A 22,570-nucleotide genomic window follows, 5' to 3' on the forward strand; every position below is an offset into this window, starting at 1 on the left:
TCCTATGTATGACCACAGTGGCTTGTCTACACTCATGTTTCTCTGATAGACAGACATTCACTAAGTTGCTCTCTGCAGGCATCCTGTTGCTAAGGTTCTCAGAAACACTACACACATAATTTTTAAAATTCCCCTGCATTCCCCATGCTTATCTTGGAGAAGCTGAAGGCTGCTAAGGTTGAAACCAAAAAAATGTCACTCCTAATTTTTCTTTTTATTCCACTCATTACTAAAATATCAATTCCCAAGGATGTATTCATATATTGTATTTAATTGAAGAGATCATTATATTTCACAAATGGAAAAAAAGCTATTTTTAAATATATGAAAATAGGTGACAAACATCAAAGCAAAGAAAAAAACAGCAAATCAAAGGACTCTCCTTAAAAGTTTCAGTTCTCGAAGACACTCACTTGTTGAGGTGGCCTGTGTAGTGTTTGCAGCAGCAGTCATTAATTAGATCACAGTCTTGCCTGAAACACACGAAAATGCAGGGGTCACCTTAATGGTACCTGCTACAGGTTTACTTTTGTTATCAACAATTATGACATACTAGATTCTACAAAAAGTTTCCAAGACTTTCTCTAGGAAATAGTATTTTTGTAGTTTTTTGTTTCTGTTTTGGTTTTGGTTTTTGTTTTGAGACATGGTCTTGCATTGTCGCCCAGGCTGCAGTGCAGTGGCACCATCTCAGCTCACTGCAACCTCCAACTCACAGGTTCAAGTGATTCTCCTGCCTCAGCCTCTCAAGTAGCTGGGATTACAGGTATGCGCCATGATGCCTAGCTAATTTTTGTATGTTTAGTAGGCAGAGGGTGCTCACCATGTTGGCCAGGCTGGTCTCAAACTCCTGACCTCAAGTGATCTGCCCACCTTGGCCTCTCAAAGTGCTGGGATTACAGGTGTGAGCCACTGAGTCCAGCCTGTAGTTTTTATCTTAATATAAGCTTCTGTTCCATTCAGAGTCCCCATGAACTTCTAAATATAATACTTTGTGGAAAGAGCTCTGTTTAGAAAGTGCCCTCTGCCATGTCTAACAAAGATATACCCCAAAATAAGAAAGAGAATTAACAGTGATGAAATATTGGAATCTCCCATCCAAATAGGATCTATATTAATAAGTTATGAGATTTAAAAGCTAGATTAAAAATATTAAAATATTTTAAATGCTTTACCTTCTAAATGCAATAAATTGTGATGTTTTTGCATTTTGCAAGTCATTTTCTTGCAGTAAAGTTTTAACTGCAGAATATAAACCTAATAATTCAAGAGAAAAAAGTTAACACAGAAAATCACCAAATTATAATACAATTTCGACGAAGAAACTAATTTGGAATTCCTGGTAAGGGGCCCTGGGAAAATATCTCACCAAATGGAATACAAGTTCACCATGGGAATGTCAACCTCATTCCCCACATCAGCCAGGGCAATAGGAAAGAGAATGAAAAGAAGGGTTCCAAGACAACCCACCCTCAACAGAGAGGTCAACCCCTGGCCAGGACAGTTCCCCATTTGTAATAGACTCACTGTGTATTTGCTGATGGTTTATGAACACTGAATTTAAGAAATAAACAGGAGTACAAAGTGTGTAACAGCATGACTAATGTAAAACATCCTGTTTTAAGTTCTTGTGATCATATTAGTAATGAGTTACACAACTTGACAATATACAGGCCTTATATGTTATATCACTTAATATGCAGGACACCCACATGTGGTAGGTGCTGTTATATTCAGAGCTGATATTCAACTGGCACGTAATTGTCTAAAACATAGCAATACTTCCGTATTAGCTGGAAAACAGCTACTCCCCTAACAACACAATGCTCTACTCCCCACCCCAACCATCTCTTTCCTTCTCCCCAGACCTCCCCATGATCTAGCAACTAAAAGGTTAACCCTGGCATAGTGGGGGCATCCATTCCAATGATGCTCATGCCCTACAGCCATTGGAGAGTCTCACTTCTGATGACATCCATATTGTGAATGTGAAATCTAAGGCTCATGGAAGTACAAGCATTTTCCCATATGTGTTTCCTGAGTAGCAGAAGAATCACAAGGGAATAAAAAAGCCCATGCCTCGTGATGCCCTGCTCTGGGAAGACAAATTTAGCTGCCTGCTGAGCCCTTCATTTTTCAGATGAAGGAAGGATTACCGCTAGAAAACGGCCAAGACTCAGCTCACCCTCAGCCAACCCCTGGCTTCTGGAGCAGGAATTTCAAAAGGTCTCCCAGGATACTGTTATTTTTTACATGTACAGGATGGCACTGTTCCATACCTTGCTTTTTTCACTTTCTCCAAATCTTACAGATCGATATGTACAATGTATTTTATTAAGTCTGAGATATACATTTTCCTCACATTTTAGCATCTCTGAAATTCTAGCCCAAATATGAATCCTGTCTTAGGTCTTAGTACTTTGTAATAATGGGCATAATTTACTTAATAACTTAATTATTAGTGAAAAAGTACTATATGCTTCTCTGAGGAATATTTACTCAATGTCCTTGAAGAAGAGACTAATTTTCCAGCAGAAGTTTTCAATTTAGAAAAGCAGCAGCAGGTAAGCTCTGCTACCAGTCTAAAATGGACCATTTTTTTAAAAAGTATATTCTCATTAATGCCAAGAATGGGTACCAGAAATAAAACCAACAATATTTTAGGTAGAATTAAGTGAAGTGGCAAAGAAAGAGATCTGTTTAACTAAGTCTCATTTAACTAAGTCTCATTTCCTCATCTGTAAATAGGACTTACTATTAACTAAGCTGTGAGAATAAACATTAGCTATTAATTATTTAACATACATTTACAAGTCACAAAACAATATGTAGCTTACAAACCAATTTATGTAAAACTGAAATAAATATGTTTGTATATGGATACAATAAGGTTAAAAGGATAAACACCAAGCTTTTACTGTGTGTGTGACCTTAATGGGATTGTCCTGGGGGAAGAAGAGAAAGGAAAATTACCAGGAAACATTAATTCTTACTTCAAACATTCCTGTATCGTTGACTTTTTTTTTTAAGGAGTATTGTTTCTCAAACCATTGGCCCCCACAATCTAAAGCAATCTTGCAACAAATTTCATCAGTCACTAGTAAGTATTCAGTTAGGTCTACTTGATTCTTTGTACTCTGATGTTTGAAAATATATTTATATTTGTTTACTTTTTAATTATCTGTTTCCCACACTAGAATGAAAGCACAATAACCTCAGGGACAATCTTTTTAATCGTTTCCTCTGCTTCATCTATTGTATCTAGTATATAACAGGAGCTTAATAAGTATTTGCTGAATGAAAAATAGAAAGAAAAAAATAGTTTCTACAATAAATTTTAAAAAGCACATTATAGAACACTATGTATGATCTCATTTATTTAAATACATTGTTGTAACATGTGAATGATCACTAACCCAAGGGAAATGAGATTGGGGACACACACTAAGGGGAAAAGGCTAACAGATAAAGTTGTATGTCATCACTTTCACATACACAGTGAAAGTGGTTAAGTGGGAAGGATATACCTTTGAGAACAGTGGCAACTACAAAAAGTCCTCAATAACAATCATTTAAACCTTTACTAAGTCAATTTTGAGAAAACCATTACACCATCTTTAAAAGGTTTGTTAGGTGAGTTTATAATGAAAATAAAGATCAATAGATAGGTTCAATCTATTTAAATAAATTCACTTGCAATAGCTAATTTAATAACATCTATTAGTCACAACAAACTGACATTTATAGAGTGTCTCATAACTGATGAATGCCCTCAACCCTCATAATAGCTCCACAGGGAGTTCCACTATGGTTCCCATTTTACAAATGGTTAAGTAACATGACACAGGTCATACACATAAAGGAGAAGACTTCCTGTCCCACATTCATTCTCAACCCTGTCCTGCTGTCATCCTAACATCCATAATTAGAAGGCATGCTTCTACTCACTTTATAAAACAGAACTATTAGGAATTAAACTTGGCAATAGTTTGAGTCACAATTTTTGTTTCAGAAACAAAATAAAAGTACTTGCTTTTATTAGCATTGAGTATTTGTATTCAAAATGAATGTATTTCCTTTTCAAATTGCAAGGAAGGAAAAACTTCATTAATTAAGACTTACTTTCTCCTAAATAAACCTGAATTATTGGGGCTTTGCTTTATTTTAAACAAAATCACCTACATCCATTTATTCACTCAACAAAATTTACAGAGCATTTATGTGTAAAGAGCTTACTTCTTTATAAAATTCTAGAGTATTCTGCTTTTGATGATTACTAAGTTAGTTCATTTATTTTCAATGTCTCATTTTTTTGCTAGCAATATTTTTCTTTACCATCAAAGAAAATTATAACTAGTCATTTAATAACTATGTTACAAAACTTAAATACTTATACTTAACCCTACATCTCATAGAAGTTTATACTCACAAGAGTGATGATTAGTTTTAGATGACTGAGAACTGGCATCCTCTTCTGGGAGTCTGACAAAAATAAATGTCTTATCTTGAATTGAGATGGGTAATGTCGGATTATCAGAGATATTTAGTTCTGCATCAAATTTTGGAAACTGGCGTCTTGAGATTCTTGAATAAAGATAACACACACACGCAAAGAACATTATCATCCAAAAATGTCTTCATATATGATCAGAGCTAATGTCCTATAATAATTAGTATCTATTAATAGATAACAGAGAGAAAGGGTCATCCAGGTATGCATTATAAACAGTAAATGAGTTTTATAATAGAAGACAATAAAGTTATGGTACTACATGTTAGCAATCAGTCCTTAGCAAACTAATAGGATCAGGAAAAAAAAAAATTATCAGAGGGTTTACTAGGCACCATTCTGAAAACCTGGTCTATTTATCTCCAGACCACAAAAGAACCATGCAAGGAAGGTATTATCCTTATTTCACAGGTAAACAATGCGAGGTTTAGTCAAGTATAGTGGGTTGCCCAAGGCCACAAAAATAGAAAACAGGAGAATTGGGAGGCAAATAGGCCCATTTTACTCCATATCCCTTTCTATTTAAATTAATTTGAACTGGTTCCGGCCTTTTCCACATGTTTACACTATATTCTCCTCCTTTCTTCTCTGTATATTCCACATATAATCCCAGTTTCCCAACTGAACCAAGTATCCACATCTAGTTGCTTCTATTTCTTCCTCATCCTTCTTTCATTCTTACGTTTTCCAAGACTAGCAAATCATATCAGAAAACAGAGTAAGGTATGGTTATCTGGAAGAAGACTGACTCCTTGACCAGACCTAACAGCAGCCTGGTCATCAGAGGTGGTGGTACCCTACTGTGTCTTCTTTACCCTTTCCCAAACAAAAGTGGAAAGGAACAGAGAGGGAATGAGGCTATTCTTGCTGGCGATAGGCCAGATTTAATTGGGACCTTAAGAATCATCACAGATTTCCTGTTTTGCTTCTGACCCAAGGTATGTAGCACCTTCTACCTCCAGGAGCTTTCCCCTGGTATATAGCAGGGATCCTTCACAGTCAATAAATATTTGAGCATTATGATTAAGACAAAATGATGAAAGGAGCACAGCTAGAACCAAATGATATTGAAAGAGTTACTAAAAAGAACTCCTGAGATTCAGATAAAATTGAGTTCTGAGACATCTAATATGCTTTAGATTCCTCCAAGTTTCTTGGACTTTAAAATGACTAATCATCTACCAAAAATGGGGTGGCCTTTAGGTAGAAGCAGAAAGATTACAGGAAAAGAATATTCTACATCCAACTCCATTAGTTTTCTTAATGTCTTAATATGAACCCACACTGTCTACCCTATTCCTGTCAATTCCTCCTCTACTCCCACAGTTTTATCCACCAAGGTAGACAGAGGCTTAGAGAAAGTAGGTTTTGAATATTTTAGTTCCAGCTTGTCTGGCCCACAAGCCACATGAGGCCAAGTATGGCTTTAATTGCAGCCCAACACAAATTCACAAACTTTCTTAAAACATTATGAGATTTTATTTACGATTTTTTGAGATGCAGTCGTGCTCTATCACCCAGGCTGGAGTGCAATGGCGCGATATCGGCTCACTGCAATTTCTGCCTCCAGGGTTCAAGTCACTCTCCTGCCTCAACCTCCCGAGTAGCTGGGATCACAGGCACCCACCGCCATGCCCAGCTAATTTTTGTTGTTGTTGTTGTTGTTGTTGAGACGGAGTCTTGCTCTGTTGCACAGGCTGGAGTACAGTGGTGCAATCTCAGCTCACTGCAAGCTCCGCCTCTCCTGGTTGAGGCAGGAGAATGGTTCACGCCATTCTCCTGCCTCAACCTCCCAAGTAGCTGGGACTACAGATGCCTGCCACCACGCCCAGCTAATTTAATTTTTTGTATTTTTAATAGAGATGGGGTTTCACTGGGTTGGCCAGGCTGGTTTCAAACTCCTGACCTCAGGTGATCCGCCTGCTTCATCCTCCCAAAGTGCTGGGATTACAGGCATGAGCCACCGTGCCTGGCTTAGGATTTTTTTTTTTTTTTTTTAGCTTATTAGCTATCATTAGTGTTAGTGTATTTTACGTGGGGCCTAAGACAATTCTTCTCCCAGTGTGGCCCAGGGAAGCCAAAAGACTGGACACCCTTCTTCTAGTTTCTGCTACATCCTACCTAGAAGATGTTCAATCAACAAAACATTTTGTAAAAAAGAGTAAAAACCAGCGATACATTTTGGTACAATGACTAACATAGACTCAGTATTCAAAGGTCCCATTGTATCTAGAGATTTTAATACAGTCACACCGATTAATGATAGGGATATGTTTTGAGAAATCCACCATTTGGCAATGTTCATCCTTGTGTGAATAGCATAGAGTGCACTTACACAAACCTAGATGGTATGTCCTAGGCTACACATCTAGGCTATATGGTACAGCCTATTGCTCCTAGGGTACAAACCTGCACAGCATGTTACTGTACTGAATGCTGTACCCAATTGTAACACAGTGGTATTTGTGTATGTAAACATATTTAAACATAGAAAAGGTACAGTAAAAGTATAGTTTTATAATCTTATGGCACCACTGTCATAGATGCAATCTGTTGTTGACTGAACACTATGTGGCACATGACTGTATTAAAATAAATGTCATGAAATAATAATGACTGTGATTTTCATATGTATGGACTATGGAGAAACCAAATGTCTGAGCTGACAGAGGATAACTCCAAAGGCTTGTGCAAAGATGAAAGGAAGAGAAGGGTTCTTTTCTATTTAAGGGAAGTAAGATGCCATGGGTGCCTCTAGGATTCATCTAGGAGTGAAATACCACATTCAATTCTTTTGCCTTCTGCTTTCTCCCACAAAAATTAGGAGATATTTCTTACCCAATTCTCCCTTGCACGTATTTCCAAATCTCTATTCCCCTTGGGCTTATTCTAGTCCTTAAGCTTAATACAATTTTAATTCATATACATACTTTTAAAATCAGGAAACCTCATCCATTTTTAAATTTCAATAATAACTTATGCTGGACCAGTAATGAAAAACATTAACTTTGCTTTTCTAACTGTAGGGCAAAAGGTTTATAGTTGAAGGACGGAAGAGTTTTGCTAAAAGGTATAGTAAATGTATTGTACTAAATCATTCTAATTCAAATGCCTTTTTTTTTTTTATTTCTAATACAAGAGACAGAAAATGCAAACTCTTAGTAATATTATACCTTGTAGCATTGTCCACAATTAGCTGAGATTCTGCTCTATGGTTTGTCTTTAGTTCAATAGCACAATTTCTTGACTTTAGAGTCTCAAAAAGATCTTTCAGCAAGTTACCAGGTTCAATACTGGGTAACTGTCTAATGTCACCTAAAAGAAAAAAAAAAAGATATAGTAGGAAGACTTACTCTGAGAAAAAATACCCCCAAGATTGTTTAAAATTATTTAAGAGTTTAAAGTTAAATATTTTACAAAAAACAACATTTAAACAGTATAAGACATAAAAATAGTAATAACACAATAAGGTGACAAAATCTAAATTGAACATCTTTCATACCTATAACCACAGGGAAACGGGGTAGAGGCATATGTTTTAGTCAACATATTAGGGGGAAAAAAAACGAGCCTTAGACATTGTAGTTAGTCCCTTTTTCAATCATGTTCAATGTCTTACTGAACGTGGAAGAATCTATAGCCTCAGATAGATAAAATAAGTGTACAAAATATACAACAAATACATGCATTTGATAACAGATACATTCCAGTAATCTTATAGTGATGTTCTGCTCTATCAAAAATACTTTTTGCTTGCAACAAATAAGCCCTAAATATAAGAAAAACATGTACTGGGGGAAGCAGAGATAAGGCTTAAGCCATTAATAGAATCAACTGCTTAAAATACATTCTCAAGTACCTAAAAAAAAAATAGTTTTTATATACAACTTTATTCTCCAATTGTGATTTTATTTTTTTCTCCATTAAATCATATGTTCTACAAAGCATGACAACCCAAGAGAATCTAACTGAATATTATCAGAATTGGAAGAACTTAAGAGGCTGGTGAGGTCTAATTTATTAGCTTAGAATCATAAAATTACTTTTAAGTGGTCTATAATTCAAACTTTTTATTATTTCCAAATGATCCACATCCTGATTTACTCTGAATCTGTGGCACTTTTACTATATTAATAGCCATCATTTAGGTGATTAGCAGTAACCCTTCACAACCCTATTTCATTCACATCCTAGCCTGCTAATATCCTGGCCAAAACAGAACAACCCAAGCTGATTAGGAGAGTGGTCAGATTTAACTTAGTGTAGCTTTAGTATCAGTTCTGGTGTAAACAACCAACTAAGTGGTATACACAACCAACTAACCACAATACTTTGAAATAAACATCAGAATTCCAACAATATTTTAACTTACCAAGGATAATGAGCTTAGAAAGTTTGGAGTGCTCACACAATAAATTTAAGACCGATTTGAAGATTCCTACAGACACCAAACTCCCTTCATCCACAACCAGAACTCTAACCGAAGAAAATTTCCATGGTTTGTTTGTGGTCATCATTGTTTGATTCCATGAATAGAAGCTATAATTGACCTACAAGCAAAGTATGGCATTCCTAAAGTCAGGTTATAAAATCTACAAAACCAATAATTTTTTTTTTTTTTTTTTTTTTTTTTTTTTTTTTTTTTTTTTGAGGTGGAGTCTCGCTCTGTCGCCCGGACTGGAGTGCAGTGGCCAGATCTCAGCTCACTGCAAGCTCCACCTCCCGGGTTTACGCCATTCTCCTGCCTCAGCCTCCCGAGTAGCTGGGACTACAGGCGCCCGCCACCTCGCCCGGCTAGTTTTTGTATTTTTAGTAGAGACGGGGTTTCACCGTGTTAGCCAGGATGGTCTCAATCTCCTGACCTCGTAATCCGCCCGTCTCGGCCTCCCAAAGTGCTGGGATTACAGGCTTGAGCCACCGTGCCCGGCCCAAAACCAATAATTAATAGCAAGTTATTTTAAGGCAAAACTCTTAAATTGGCGGGGTGGGTGGGAAGTAGAGACACACAAAAGTTATAGGGTTGAACATGCAGAACAGACAGACCAAATAAATCTAAAAACGAAAAAAAAGTCAGATTGTTCCAAAATCTCAACACTTCTCTCGTCGTTCTTAAACACAGAAAGCTCCCTATTCTTTTCCATTCCCAAATAAACCTTGTGGCCATCTGAGATATGCCACTGAAGTCCTCCCCTTCTCCCAACCATAGTACTCCATTCTGAAATAAAAGCAGCGCTTTCTCAATCTAATTATGAAAATACTACTTTTTCTTTTAAGTATTCCAAACTTCCACACCTCACCTTTTTAAAAACTACCACCACACCACCCCCAACAACAAATAAAAAACAACCTTCTTTACTACAAATGTAATACTATTTATTATTTTTTAAATATAGACGAGGAAAAAAATGGTTGTAAAATTACAACCAGAGAACATTCAATATTTTAGTGTATGTCATTCCAAAAATGTTTCTATGTCATCAGTATGAACATTTATAGGTTGAGTATCCCTAATCTACAAATTCAAAATCCAAAATCCTTAACTTTTTGAGCACTGACATAACACTCAAAGGAAACGCTCACTGGAGCATTTCAAATTTTCAATCTGTATTAAGTACAGATTTTCTAAATGGTATCATATCACATCTTCATCTAATTTTTCCACTAAAACTAGATTCAACATGTCTATTAAGTAAAGCCTTCATATTTCCTATCCAAATGCATCAATTCCCTTCACCAAAACCCCCGTGCTTGCAGTAGCCATGTCTCACAACATTCGGAATTAGCCATTTCTTTTCTGTTATTTAATATATTCAATTTATTATCTTAAAAATGCTGACAGTTTTCACTGTATTTCCAGTGTTATCAGCTCAATACAGGCGCCATCTATCAGCACCTTGATGACTCCAATAGCTTTGCAGCCAGGTTCCCCCACACACAATCTCAGGATGGGATTGCCCCATAAAATACAGGGCATTCAGTTAAATTTGAACTTCAGATACACAATAAATGACTTTTTAGTATAAGCAAGTCAATGAATTATTTGATACGTACTTATACTAAAAAATTATTCATATTTTTATCTGCTAAATCTGGCAATCCTAGTCCAAAGATGATAAATGGCACTCCGGTGCTCTTTCTGTGCTCTTACACTCTCTCCTGAGCCTAAACATAGCTTCAGAAATATTCTCTCAGCACCCCAAGCAGATATTAAGATACTACCAACTAATCAGAATTGACACATTGGATCAAACTTGGTAATAATCCCTTTCGGGTGTCCCCTTCTAATTCAATCCTTCAGATTAATCAGACATGAAGGCATAGTACAAAAAAAAAAAAAAATCATAAACTGATCAGAAAACTCTCCTACCAATAAGCTACACTGAACATCTCTAGGTCTCCATTCATTCATGTGATAAATAGAGGTAATAGGCAAGATATGATAAGCGGCTCATGGCTCTACGACTCTATAAGATCTTCCTTAAAACTTCTTTACTTCCCTTTCTTGCTTAGGAACCTAAATGGCTCCCTAGGAGACCAAGTTCAAGTTTCATTGTTAGTGTGCAGCATCTGTAATAAATGAGGAAATAATGACACCATGGGAAGAACAACAAGCTGGAAGGCCATTTCAAGTCCTAGTTCTACACCTAACTGAGATCCTGGGCAAGATGTTTAACATCCCCAAACTTTAACTGGCTCTTCTGTAAATGTGGAGATAACATCACTTTATCAAGCATGTAATGAGATCAGTCAAAATACTTTACAAACTTTAAAGCTGGAATTAACGGTCTAACCCAAGTTTAATTTCCACTATTCTGTCAGACATGGGCTTCATTCCAGTCAAGGAAGTCACCTCAAAACCCTCTATGTACACTATGATCATATTCCTCGATGCCTTTGCAAAGGCCTTTCCTGTAAGTCCAATGTCCTTCTCCTCACCTGAGTCTCCATGGTCCTTGGAGTCCAATTCAATGATTACCTTCTTTAGAAATCTTCCAACTACCAAGTTTCTTTATAAAATGGCAGGTCAGGGCTAGGGCTAGAGGAACCTCTCCAACTCTTACAAGCTTAAACTCCATGATTCTTAATTATAGCCAATACTATTTTTTTCTCAAGAATGTTAATTTATTTGAAATTTTTACTGTGTGACTACTATTTGTCAGGCACTGTTCCAGGTGGAAGAAATAAAGATTTATACCAGATGAGCAAAGTCCTCACCTTCATCCTACAAAATATAAGCCTTTTACTTCCATTTCCAGTGCTACTCAAAATGTGGTCTATGGACTGTGACATGTTTGTAACCAGCCCCCATGAAAAACAGATATTGTACCAGGATCTAAACTAACTATATCATTACGCCTATACTCTAGTGGGACTGATTTTTTTGTTGTTGTTTTTAGACAGGGTCTTACTTTGTCACCCAGGCTGGAGTGCAATGGTGTAAACACGCTCACTGTAGCCTTGACCTCACAGCCTCAAACAATCCTCTCACTTCAGCCTCCTGAGTAGCTGGAACTACAGGTACATGCCACCATGCCCACCTAATTTTTAAATTTTTTGTAGAGATGGGGGTCTCACTATGTTGCCCAAGCAAGTCTCAAACTCCTGAGCTCAAGTGATCCTCCCACCTTGGCCTCCCAAAGTGCTGGGATTACAGGCAGGAACCGCAGCACTGGACCCGATAGTTTTTTGGTTTTGGTTTTTTTTTTTCATAAGACTTTCTCAAGGAAGGAAGCGGTGCACTGATTTACTTCTACCATTAGCTCCTTTCTCGTGCAAACTGGTAACAATTTACAGACTGGCTGTTTTGAAAAGCATTGATCTAAATGATTAGTTACTGCAAGACAGGGATCCAGGAGACATTCAATAAATACCTACCGATTGCTTTAAGAAATAAGTTTGTCTTTAAGGTAAATTTTGTTTGTTTGTTTTTTGAGACGGAGTCTCACTCCGTTGTCCAGGCTGGAGTGCAGTGGCGCAATCTCGGCTCACTGCAACCTCCGCCTCCTGGGTTCAAACAATTCTCCTGACTCAGCCTCCCAAGTTGCTGGGACTACAGGCGCCCGCCACCATGCCTGGCTAATTTTTTGTATTTTTAGTAGAGACGGGGTTCCACCGTGTTAGCCAGGATGGTCTCCATCTCCTGACCTTGTGATCTGCCTGCCTCAGCCTCCCAAAGTGTTGTGATTACAGGCGTGAGCCACTGTGCCCAGCCAACAAATGTTTTATCTACAGATGAAATGTCAAAGGTTTTACCTGACACAGTGTGTAGGCATGAAGACCAGTTTTCTGTCTTAGTAAGCCAGCTGCTTTCCCTGTAGGTGCTGTGAGCAAAACTTCTATAGCCTTGCCCGCCTCTAGTTGACTTTGCTCAGTAAAGGTAATCCATTCTTCTGAAGCATTCTGGTCTTGTTCAAAATCTTCACAGGCATTTTTTACTTCTCTTTCTTCCAACTGCTCTATATGCTTAAAAAGACGGCTAACAATTGTGGTCTTCCCACATCCACCTTTCCCACTTATGACTGTCACAGGATTGGAGCAAATCATCTCCAAAGCAGCCACCTGATCCCGATCCAGTGGAACTTCAACCTGATCCTGATCCAGCTGAACTTCACTTATTTCTGCATTAATTTCATTTTCACCATTAGTCCAAATACGGTCACCACTGTCCTGTGTGTCCACAATGTCCACAGGATTTTCTAATCCTGCTTCATCAGGTTTGTTCTCATTCAGTGCATCATCACTTGAATTCTCAGGTTTTGTGGTGTGAATAGAAGCAAGCACCTTTTTGACATCGACACATAAACGCCAAGGAGGCCTCTTCATCAGGTCACAAATTGAAAAGGCGATGGCTCTTTCAGCCTGGTAAAGGTCATAAGGGAAGACACAGGCCTTCTCATATGTCACCACACCAATATCCTTCAAAAACTTCAGAGACTCCGAAGCAGCATGAAATGACATATGATCTGACAATGTCAAAGTTAAGTCATTCACTTCAACATATGTGTGTCCATGTTCTCTACATATCTGCTTCAGTCTGGAATACATTATTAATGCATTCTTCTCCAAATCAGTCATCAGCTGGAGAAGAGACTCACACTGACAAAATGCTATCCAACTTGCCTCACATCGCAACAGGTTCCACTCTCTGTAGGTTATCTTTAAGAAATAAAGTTCACGTTGGTTTATAAACATCATAAGTGTTTATGAATATGTTCTTTATTAATAATTTTTTAAATCCCAGAAGACATGAACTTCAATGAAATTTGCAGAAAATACCATAGATCACTAATTTTTAAATTGGCTGCACTGTAATTAGAGATCTGTAAAATTTTTAAATAAAAATTATATTTTATCACACTAACACACAGTTTTAAAAGTGAAATAATACTATAAGGCTTATCACAAAAAATATGAATCCTTTCCTTATCTCTTCACATGCCTTCTAAAGGCGACATCTCCAACACTTTAGTTATTTCTTCCAGAATTTATCTCCATATTTCTAAGTACTGTAGATATTTTTCCTTGATTGTTAAAAGATTTTAAATATTTATTATTAACTCCTTAATATGGAAAGTCTATCGCTATGGAAGGTCATTCTATTTTATACCATTACCTCCACAGGTGTTCCTTTGGTTCCTATATTTGAAAAATGTTGTAGTATACATTTTGTTCAATTTTCGTTAAATAGGTCTTTATTATGCTTATGCAAATAGGATTCACAGCTGAGTGACAAGATGTACTCTGTTACATTAAGTTTTGCGTTGAACTCAGTGTGTATCATGAAGTTAACATCTGCCTCATTTTCTTGGCTTGTTTAGTTTTCCACGTGTCTATCAACAATTCTGCCTAAACTCTACAGAAGAGATACAGAACTCCCTTCACTATAATCTACTGAGCACATCATCTATCAGCTCCATTTTTCCTTGATGGAGACATCACTCCTGAGCCCTCCATACCTTTTATGGGCTGAACTGTGTCCCCCACAAAATTCATATGTTGATGTCCTGTCCTAACCCCCAATATCCTCAGAATGTGACTATATTTGGAGACAGGGTTTTAAAGAGGTAATTAAGGTTAAAGGGGACCATTCACCTCATTGATGAGATCCTCTGGATGGGCCCTACTCTAATATGACTGGTATTCTTATAAGACGAAGAGATTAGGACATAGTCTAGCAAAAAAGAAAGGCCATGTGAAGACATAATGAGAGATAATAACCATCTACAAGCCAAGGAGAGAAGCCTTGGAAGAAATCAACCCAGACTTGTAGCCTCCAGAACTGTAAGACAAAAAATTTCTGTTGTTTAAGCCATCCAGTCAGCAGTACTTGTTCTGGCAGCCCCAGCAAACTAACACAATACTTGGATAGTGGTTTACATGCTGAATGGTGGGACCTCAGGCTTCCTCTTCTCTCATGAGTCCCAGAATGCTGCAACTAGGCTTAAACTCTCCATGTACAATTCTTCTCTGAGAAGAGTGACTGGACAGGAGAAAACACTTCCAGATCCTGACATGGGGAGAGGGAAGGGACTGTTCCCTAATGAAAAACCTGAGTCACCACCAGATAATCTCTGCCTTATCCTCACCTGGTATCCCCAAGCCTGGATGCTCTCAGCTGAATGGCATCAGGCAAGAGCAATCTCTATACTCTTGCTAGGGTGGGAAGCAGTAATCACTTAATGCCCACAATGGGGAGAGAATCTGGGACTTCAACAGGTCCTTAAACAGGTGTTCACTTAATCCAGAAGGCAGAAAATACAGTAGCTGATATGTAATGCTTTAATTTTTTTTTTTTTTTTTTTTTTTTTTTTTCAGAGGAGGTAGAAGGCGAGGTGCGGTAGCTCATGCCTGTAATCCAGCACTTTGGGAGGCCAAGGTGGGCAGGTCACTTGAGGACAGGAGTTCAAGACCAGCCTGGCCAACATGGTGAAACCCTGTGCCTACTAAAAATACAAAAATTAGCTGGGTGTGGTGGCACACGCCTGTAATCCCAGCTATTCAGGAGCTGAGGCAGGAGAATCACTTGAACCAGGCGGAGACTCCAGTGAGCAGAGATCACACCATTGCACTCTAGCCTGGGTGGGAAAAAAACAAAACAAAAAGAAGAGGTAGAGAGAAAGGGATAGTGGCAGGGAGGGAAGAAGGCTGGCCCCAGGATCTTGATAGATATAGCCTCAAACTCATTTGACCACAAAGAAAAACGCAAAGTCTGTGCTTCACCAGGAAGACAGTGAGCCTAGCAAGAGTGAGAGTAAGGGCTTGATTGCATCTCCGTTCTACACTGGTAAGGTCTCAATAAATGTTTACTCTATTATATTAGCCTAACACAATGTGTATTGTTAATAATAAAATGTTATATAATTTATTCTTGAAATGTGAACAGGCTCCAAAGACCTCTAAAGAGCTAAAAAACGATCTTCCCTTCTTAATATCTCTATAAAGAACATTGGATTTTACAGGGTTTTTTTAAACAAAAAGGTAAACTATTATTATCTGCCTTTTACATATCATTGCTCTTCCATTCTTCTCCACTGAATAAATATATATAATAATCTCATGTTCCAGAATCTCATCTTTAAAAGCATACTGAATTTATAAACATTTTATGTAAGGGAAAAATTCCTTATTCTAGTATTTCTCAAACTCAGCATCTGCAAACATTCTTGAGGTTCCAAGAATTTTCTGAGTTTCTCAATTTTATTTTTCTCTGGAAAACCACCTTCTAACCAAGAACTACCAAGATTAAGTACCATATTTGGTTTCCAATACCACTGGAGCCTCAGTGTGTCCCTTTACTACTCATAGTCTCTAATAATAAGAACAGAAGTGGATTCATTTGTAAATGATGTTATTGTACAAAATAAAAATCAAATGGCATCATGATATATCACATGAATAATGAAAATTGTCAACAGTTCAAACTGGAAGTGGGAAATTGAGTTGCACAGCAGAATGGACTTGCCAAATTTGTAAGAGCTTTTGACCTCAATGAGATCTATACTCAAGTTGCAAATGACAATTTAATTACAGGACATTGGTCACATTAAATTATACAACTAAATTAATACCGATAATTTGAATGTCATCAATTTTTTTCAATTACAAATGTATGCAACTCTGTAAGTTGCATAACAACTTATAAAATGTTCTTATGCTATAGCCATAAGAAGTTTATGTACAGTTGCAACATTTGAATAAAAATAAATCAGTACTGGGGTCCACACAAATATTTTTCCTTTGAAAGAGAAAGGAAAAATTGCCAAATTTGAAACCATGCCTTACACAAGATTACTATATGCTGAGCAAATGTTTTACTTACTTTACTAAATCCAAGTTTCCACGGATGTGTACCTAAAATCTCTTCTATCTCTTTCAACATCTCTTTAGAACCTGACCCTATGAGCCATTTAAAGTGTCGAGGCAGAAGAACTGGAAGGAATTCCATTATTTTCGGAAACTGCAAAGCTGTCATTACATTTCTAAACGGAACTACAAAATATCAGAAAAGAACAAAGTAAAACATAAATGAACCCAAAGAATGACTGATTTGAAATACTTTCTCATTTTGCACAACCAATTCAAGAAATCCAAGTCAAAGACAGATTAGTACATTTGCCTTAACCAGTAAGGCAATTTTGATCATATTATGACAATTGCTTTTTTACTGAGATGGTTTTCATTGTGTTTAACACCAAAATTTATGTTCTTTAAATGCTTAAATAATGATTTCTTAGCCTTTTGTTTCCTACTATCTGCACTACAACAGAACAAAAATTCTGACTCAATTATATAAATTTAAAGCTAAGGATATAAAATAAATAATTTACATAGTAACCTTTATAATCATTTTCTATAATCATAATCTTTTGTCACTGAAGTCATTCATTGATGTACCATCAAATTTATTTGATACAATTAGGAAATGAAATATTCCATAAATATGAATGCCCAGATAACAAATCATATTAAAAATTATTTGAAACCATTTTGGACTGAAGTATTTCCTAAATACATTATTCATATCCTTGTTCTTCTCTATCTCTTTAAACAGAATAATTTACAACTGATTTTTTTTTTTTTTTTTAAACTGAGACAGTGTCTCACTGTCACCTAGGCTGGAGTATAGTGGTGCAATCATGGCTCTCTGCAGCCTCCATTTTCTGGGCTCAAGTGATCCTCCTGCCTCAGCCTCCCAAGTAGCTGTGACTACAGGTATGTGTCACCACACCTGGCTAATTTTTAAAAATTTTTTTGTAGAGACAAAGTCTTACTATATTGCTCAGGCTAGTCTCGATCTCCTGCGCTCAAGTGATCCTCCTGCCTCAGTCTCCCAAAGTGCTGGGATTACAGGCACGAGCAGCCACCACATCTGGCCAGCAACTGATTTTTTTTTTATTAATGATTCAAGGTAATCTCTATGAGTACAAAAGTTAGAGAAAGAGATAAAATCACAATTTTAGAGGTGGAAAGGAACCGGAAGGATTTTAAAGATCAGCTCATCTAATCCCTTCATGTTACAGATGAGAAACCTGAAATATCAATGGCATACTCCAAAAGCAGCATAAACACATTTTTCACCAAATGGATTTTTAAAAGGAATACTACGCTAGTGGTAATATTTTAAACACTGTAGTCAGTAAGTATGTCAATCTCACTGAAACTTGATGATAATAATCACACTTACTTTTGTTTTCCAGAAGAAGACTCATCTCATTGTCTGGGAACAACTCCTCCTGACCATTCTGTGCAGGCTGCTTTTGATCTTTCCTTCCAGTTTCCTTGTGGAAAGTTCTTAGTGTTTCCCTAAGATTTTCAAAGTTTAGGTTTTTGTAGTTTGATACCTCATTTACCCATGTTAAAAATTTCTTAATAACATCACTGGAGACCTCACACTCTTTAAGAAAGAGAGCACACATATGTTTTTGATTTGGTGGTGACATATCAGACTGCAAAAAGTAAGACGGAAATCCTTGAACTTGATATTGATAGCTCCTTGATCCCACCACAGGCTTTACTTGTACCTTTACTCTCCACCAAGCACCTGTTATCGGAAAACGTCCCAACACTTTACATGTCTCTTGTGTGTTTTCATCAGGAATTAAAACTAAAAAACAAACAAACAAAAACCCACAAAAGTTAACTCTGGAGATTATTTAGAAACCATTTTCTCAAAGTTTTATCAAACTTACCACTATCTTTTTATCTCCCTACAGCACTCTCTAAAGATGTCTGTTAGGGTGCCTGTAACACTGCATTCTGCCTACCTCTTTTTCTGTCTGCCTCTACTACACTGTAAATACTAAAACAGGACACTGTTGCATTTGTCTTTGTATTCCAAAAGGCAAGCACAGTACATAGCAGGTGTCTGCTGTTCCTCTTCTAAAACCAGTCCCCTCTCTGCTACTCTGACTTCAGCCAATACTGGCCCTTCATGCAGTTTCTTTAAAACGCCATGGCTCTTCACTCAAGTTATTCCATCTGCCTTAACTGATCTCCCCCTTACTGTTTACTACATTTACTACAGCCCTCAGCTTAACTGTCACTTACTTAGAAAAGTCTTCCCTGAATCTCATGTATAAAACCTCTCAAAGCACTATTTAGCATTCCTCCTAAGCATTTAGTAACATTATAGGTACTTCTGTGATTAAAGAATGTTTGTTTAATACACTAGAAGGTAAGCTTCATTAAGACTGCAACCTTGTTATCACATTTCTGTAGGTTTTCCCAGCACCAAACATGCTAGTCAGTTGATACTTTAGAATGAATGACTAAGCCCTCCACAAATACTTAAAACTTTTCTGCCTAAATCTGTACTGTCCACCTACACGTGGCTATTTACACTAAAATGTAATAAAACTAAAAATTTGTCTCTTCAGTTACACTAGCTGTATTTCAAGTTCTAAACAGTTACATATGGCTAGTGGCTATTATACCAGACAGTGCAGATATAACACACTGCCATCATCATGGAAAGTTCTACTGAACAGCACTGGTCTGCACATTAAAATATTTTAAGTCTCAGTCACAAAGTACACATAACGGGTATAACTTATAGCACAGAAAACTATCTTATAGCACAGGAAACTACTTACACAAGGTTTACCCGAACCACAAGGTTACTAACACTAGTTAATAATCATCTGTGCACTGAGGTGTTCCTTGTGTTTTCTCTTTTCTTTCTTTATTATTACTATTATTATTTTTTTGAGATGGAGTTTCGTTCTTGTTGCACAGGCTGGAGTGCAATGGCGCGATCTCAGCTCACTGCAACCTCCACCTCCTGGGTTCAGGCAATTTTCCTGCCTCAGCCTCCCAAGTAGCTGGGATTACAGGTGTGCGACATCACGCCCGGCTAATTTTGTAGTTTTGTTGTTGTTGTTGTTTTTCTTTTTTACTAGAAACAGGTTTCATCATTTTGGTCAGGCCGGTCTCGAACTCCTGACCTCAAGTGATCCATCTGCCTCGGCCTTCCAAAGTGCGTGAGCCACTGCACCCCGCCTGTTTTGTTTTTCCAAGAAGCTGAGGAAGAACCACGTATTTGACTCCAGGCAATATAGGATTAATAGTTACAAGTTCTCATTCTGTAGAACTTGAGGATAAGCAGTCAGAAAGAAAAATAAAATTTCAGATTCTGGGTGGAAATACAGACTCAACATACACTGTTTCCTCAAGTGTAAAACTACCTCGAAGGACGAACATTATAAATGAGAATAATTAATACAGCAAGCTTAACACATAGCATGTGTCCAGTTAAAGTCACTGCTACCATTATAGTTAAAATTTTACCCTAAGTAGGATGAAGCAGCTAGACCATTGAGAAGCTAAATCTGTTAGCAGCGACTGGGTGCCTTGCTCAGGGCAAAGCCAGAATGGGACGCGCTACGTTGGACCCTCCAACCCCATCCCCGGGGCAGGGGACTTCCTCACCGCGGATGCACCCGGGGAGGCTGCCAGCCTTTACGCCCCCACTGCACAGCTCTTCGGCGTCGACGAACACGGAGTCTTCATCCTCCTGCACGTCGTCGTTTAGGTAGTCTTCGTCCTCCTCCACCAGATCCTTGGGTGGAAGCAGAGGTCCCTGAAGTTGGCGCAGGTACCGACTCGACCTGGCCATGCTTCTCCTGAACTCTGAACTCAACCCAAACAACTCGGAAAAACCTTGGCTAACTGCACGGTCATGATCAGCCAATCAGTTCCACGACTGTAAGGCCATCAACTTCCGGGAACGGCCTGGCGGCCGCCAGCTTACGCGAAAACCGGGCGGTAGCGAAGCTCCGCCCCAAGTTTCCAGGAATTGCCGTGGGGAGGGCGTGTGGAAGGGGCGGGGCCAGAAGGATTAGGGGCGGGGAAGGGAGAGCGCGGGGCGGGTAGATGGGCGAGGCTTCCGCTTGTTTCGGTGCGAGGTGCCCGGAGGTGAGGATCAGGAAGGTGCCGGGAAGAGATCAGCACTGGGGAGTGACAGGCGTCGCACCTGCAGAACCGCCAATGCATGGCATCTCCTGCGGAGAAAGAACGCAGAGAAAGTCCACTTCTGAGCCTGAAGAACCCGGAAAAGCAAGCGCCACCCCAACCTCCCCAAAACGAAAGTATAGCAGATGCCCTTCTGGAATCGGATCTAGGGCAAGAACCCAGAATTGTCTTTTTAATGTACATTCCGGGCTGTCCATTTTGATGTTCAGCTAGATTTGGACACCACTGGGTTAGATGACATTCAAAGTTCTTTTCATCCTTTCCTCTGTGAGTACGCCCTGGTCTCACAAACTTATTTAAGGTGGGCTTAAATTTAAGCTAGGCTACCTGTTGACAGTGGGGCAAAAGCATCTCTTTGCAGCCCAGAGTATAGACAGGAAAAGGGGAAGGGAAATAGAAGAGAAAAGAACGTGGTTTTAAAAACTATTCTGGGGCTATGATTATCTTACTTGATGGGAATAGTACTTGAAAGTCTTGGTACTCTTTAAGAAATACCATAAATATATTACTACATTACTATATTGATACTGTTTGTTTTGGGGTTAGTATCTTAATAATAATCCTGAAATAACTAAACATACACTATTTACTAAATCCAAAAGCATCTTATGCTATATTTAAATATACATAAACGACAACCAGCACCAAATATTTAAGAAAAATGAATAGGAGAAAATACAAAAAATGATTTTTTTTCCTTTGTGTACCAATTGAAAAATGCCCATTTTTGTTGCTTTTAAAAGAAATACTGTTGCAGCTGACAAAACACCAGTGTTTCCAAGGATTGGCTATATGAGGTTGAATTCCTTTGACGTTCACATGGCTACTGTTTCCACCACACTGAATCTCCTCTGACAAATGTCACACTTACTGACCTCTTCATTTCAAAAACCAGCGGATACTTTTCAGCCTTTGTTTTACCTGACCTCTCAGCAGTGTTTGATACTGATGAGTATTTTCTTCTTGCAGCATTCTGCTGCCTGGGTTTTTGCAGCTTGCCTTCTCAGATTTTTCTCCTTCCTCTCTGGCTATTTACAGTCTTGGACCCCTCTTCTTGCCTCGTAAGTACTGGTATTCCCCAAGGCTCCATCCTAAGCATCTTCTTGCTCTATAAGCCTTTCCTCAATCATCCTTCACCTACATGCTAATAACTCAGCCTAATCTGATCTCCAAACTATACAAACAACTGCCTAAACACTGTCAGTCACTACTGGATGCCCCTTGGCTACTTCAGACTCAGCATATCTAAACTGCAACTTATCATTGGCTTCCCAAATCTGGGTCACTTATGTATATATACATGGGATATTGTTGTTACCAACATGATGACTTGGGCACAAGAATCGACTTTTTGGAGACGAGGTCTCACTGTATTGCTCAAACTGGTCTTGAACTCCTAAAGTCAAGTGATCCTCTTGACTTTAGGCCTACCAAAGTGCTAGAATTACAGATGTGAGACACTACACATAGCACAGGTGTTCAACTCCCCCTCCCTTTTTTTTTTTTTTTTTTTTTTTGAGACAGGTCTATATTGGCACCGTTTCAGTTCACTGAGGCCTCAACCTCCCAGCAGGCTTAAGTGATCTTCCC

The 22,570-nt window shown here is 38.2% G+C and overlaps 1 protein-coding gene across 1 annotated transcript in view; it reads right to left on the reverse strand.

Moving 5' to 3' along the window:
* The window catches only part of HELB (DNA helicase B), a 37,207-nt gene extending 16,465 nt beyond the window's left edge, over positions 1-20,742 (reverse strand). Inside the window, exons 1-9 of the mRNA XM_010379967.2 lie at positions 20,438-20,742; positions 18,195-18,614; positions 16,830-16,999; positions 12,764-13,666; positions 8,883-9,060; positions 7,684-7,825; positions 4,430-4,584; positions 1,176-1,257; positions 414-473 (exon numbers count right to left, since the gene is read on the reverse strand). Coding sequence (XP_010378269.1) covers positions 414-473; positions 1,176-1,257; positions 4,430-4,584; positions 7,684-7,825; positions 8,883-9,060; positions 12,764-13,666; positions 16,830-16,999; positions 18,195-18,614; positions 20,438-20,624 — 2,297 coding nt within the window. The 5' untranslated portion in view covers positions 20,625-20,742. The remainder of the gene's footprint in view (positions 1-413; positions 474-1,175; positions 1,258-4,429; positions 4,585-7,683; positions 7,826-8,882; positions 9,061-12,763; positions 13,667-16,829; positions 17,000-18,194; positions 18,615-20,437) is intronic.
* Positions 20,743-22,570: the final 1,828 nt, after the last annotated feature.

This window comes from Rhinopithecus roxellana, chromosome 10 (assembly GCF_007565055.1).
Source record: "Rhinopithecus roxellana isolate Shanxi Qingling chromosome 10, ASM756505v1, whole genome shotgun sequence".
NCBI lineage: Eukaryota > Metazoa > Chordata > Mammalia > Primates > Cercopithecidae > Rhinopithecus > Rhinopithecus roxellana.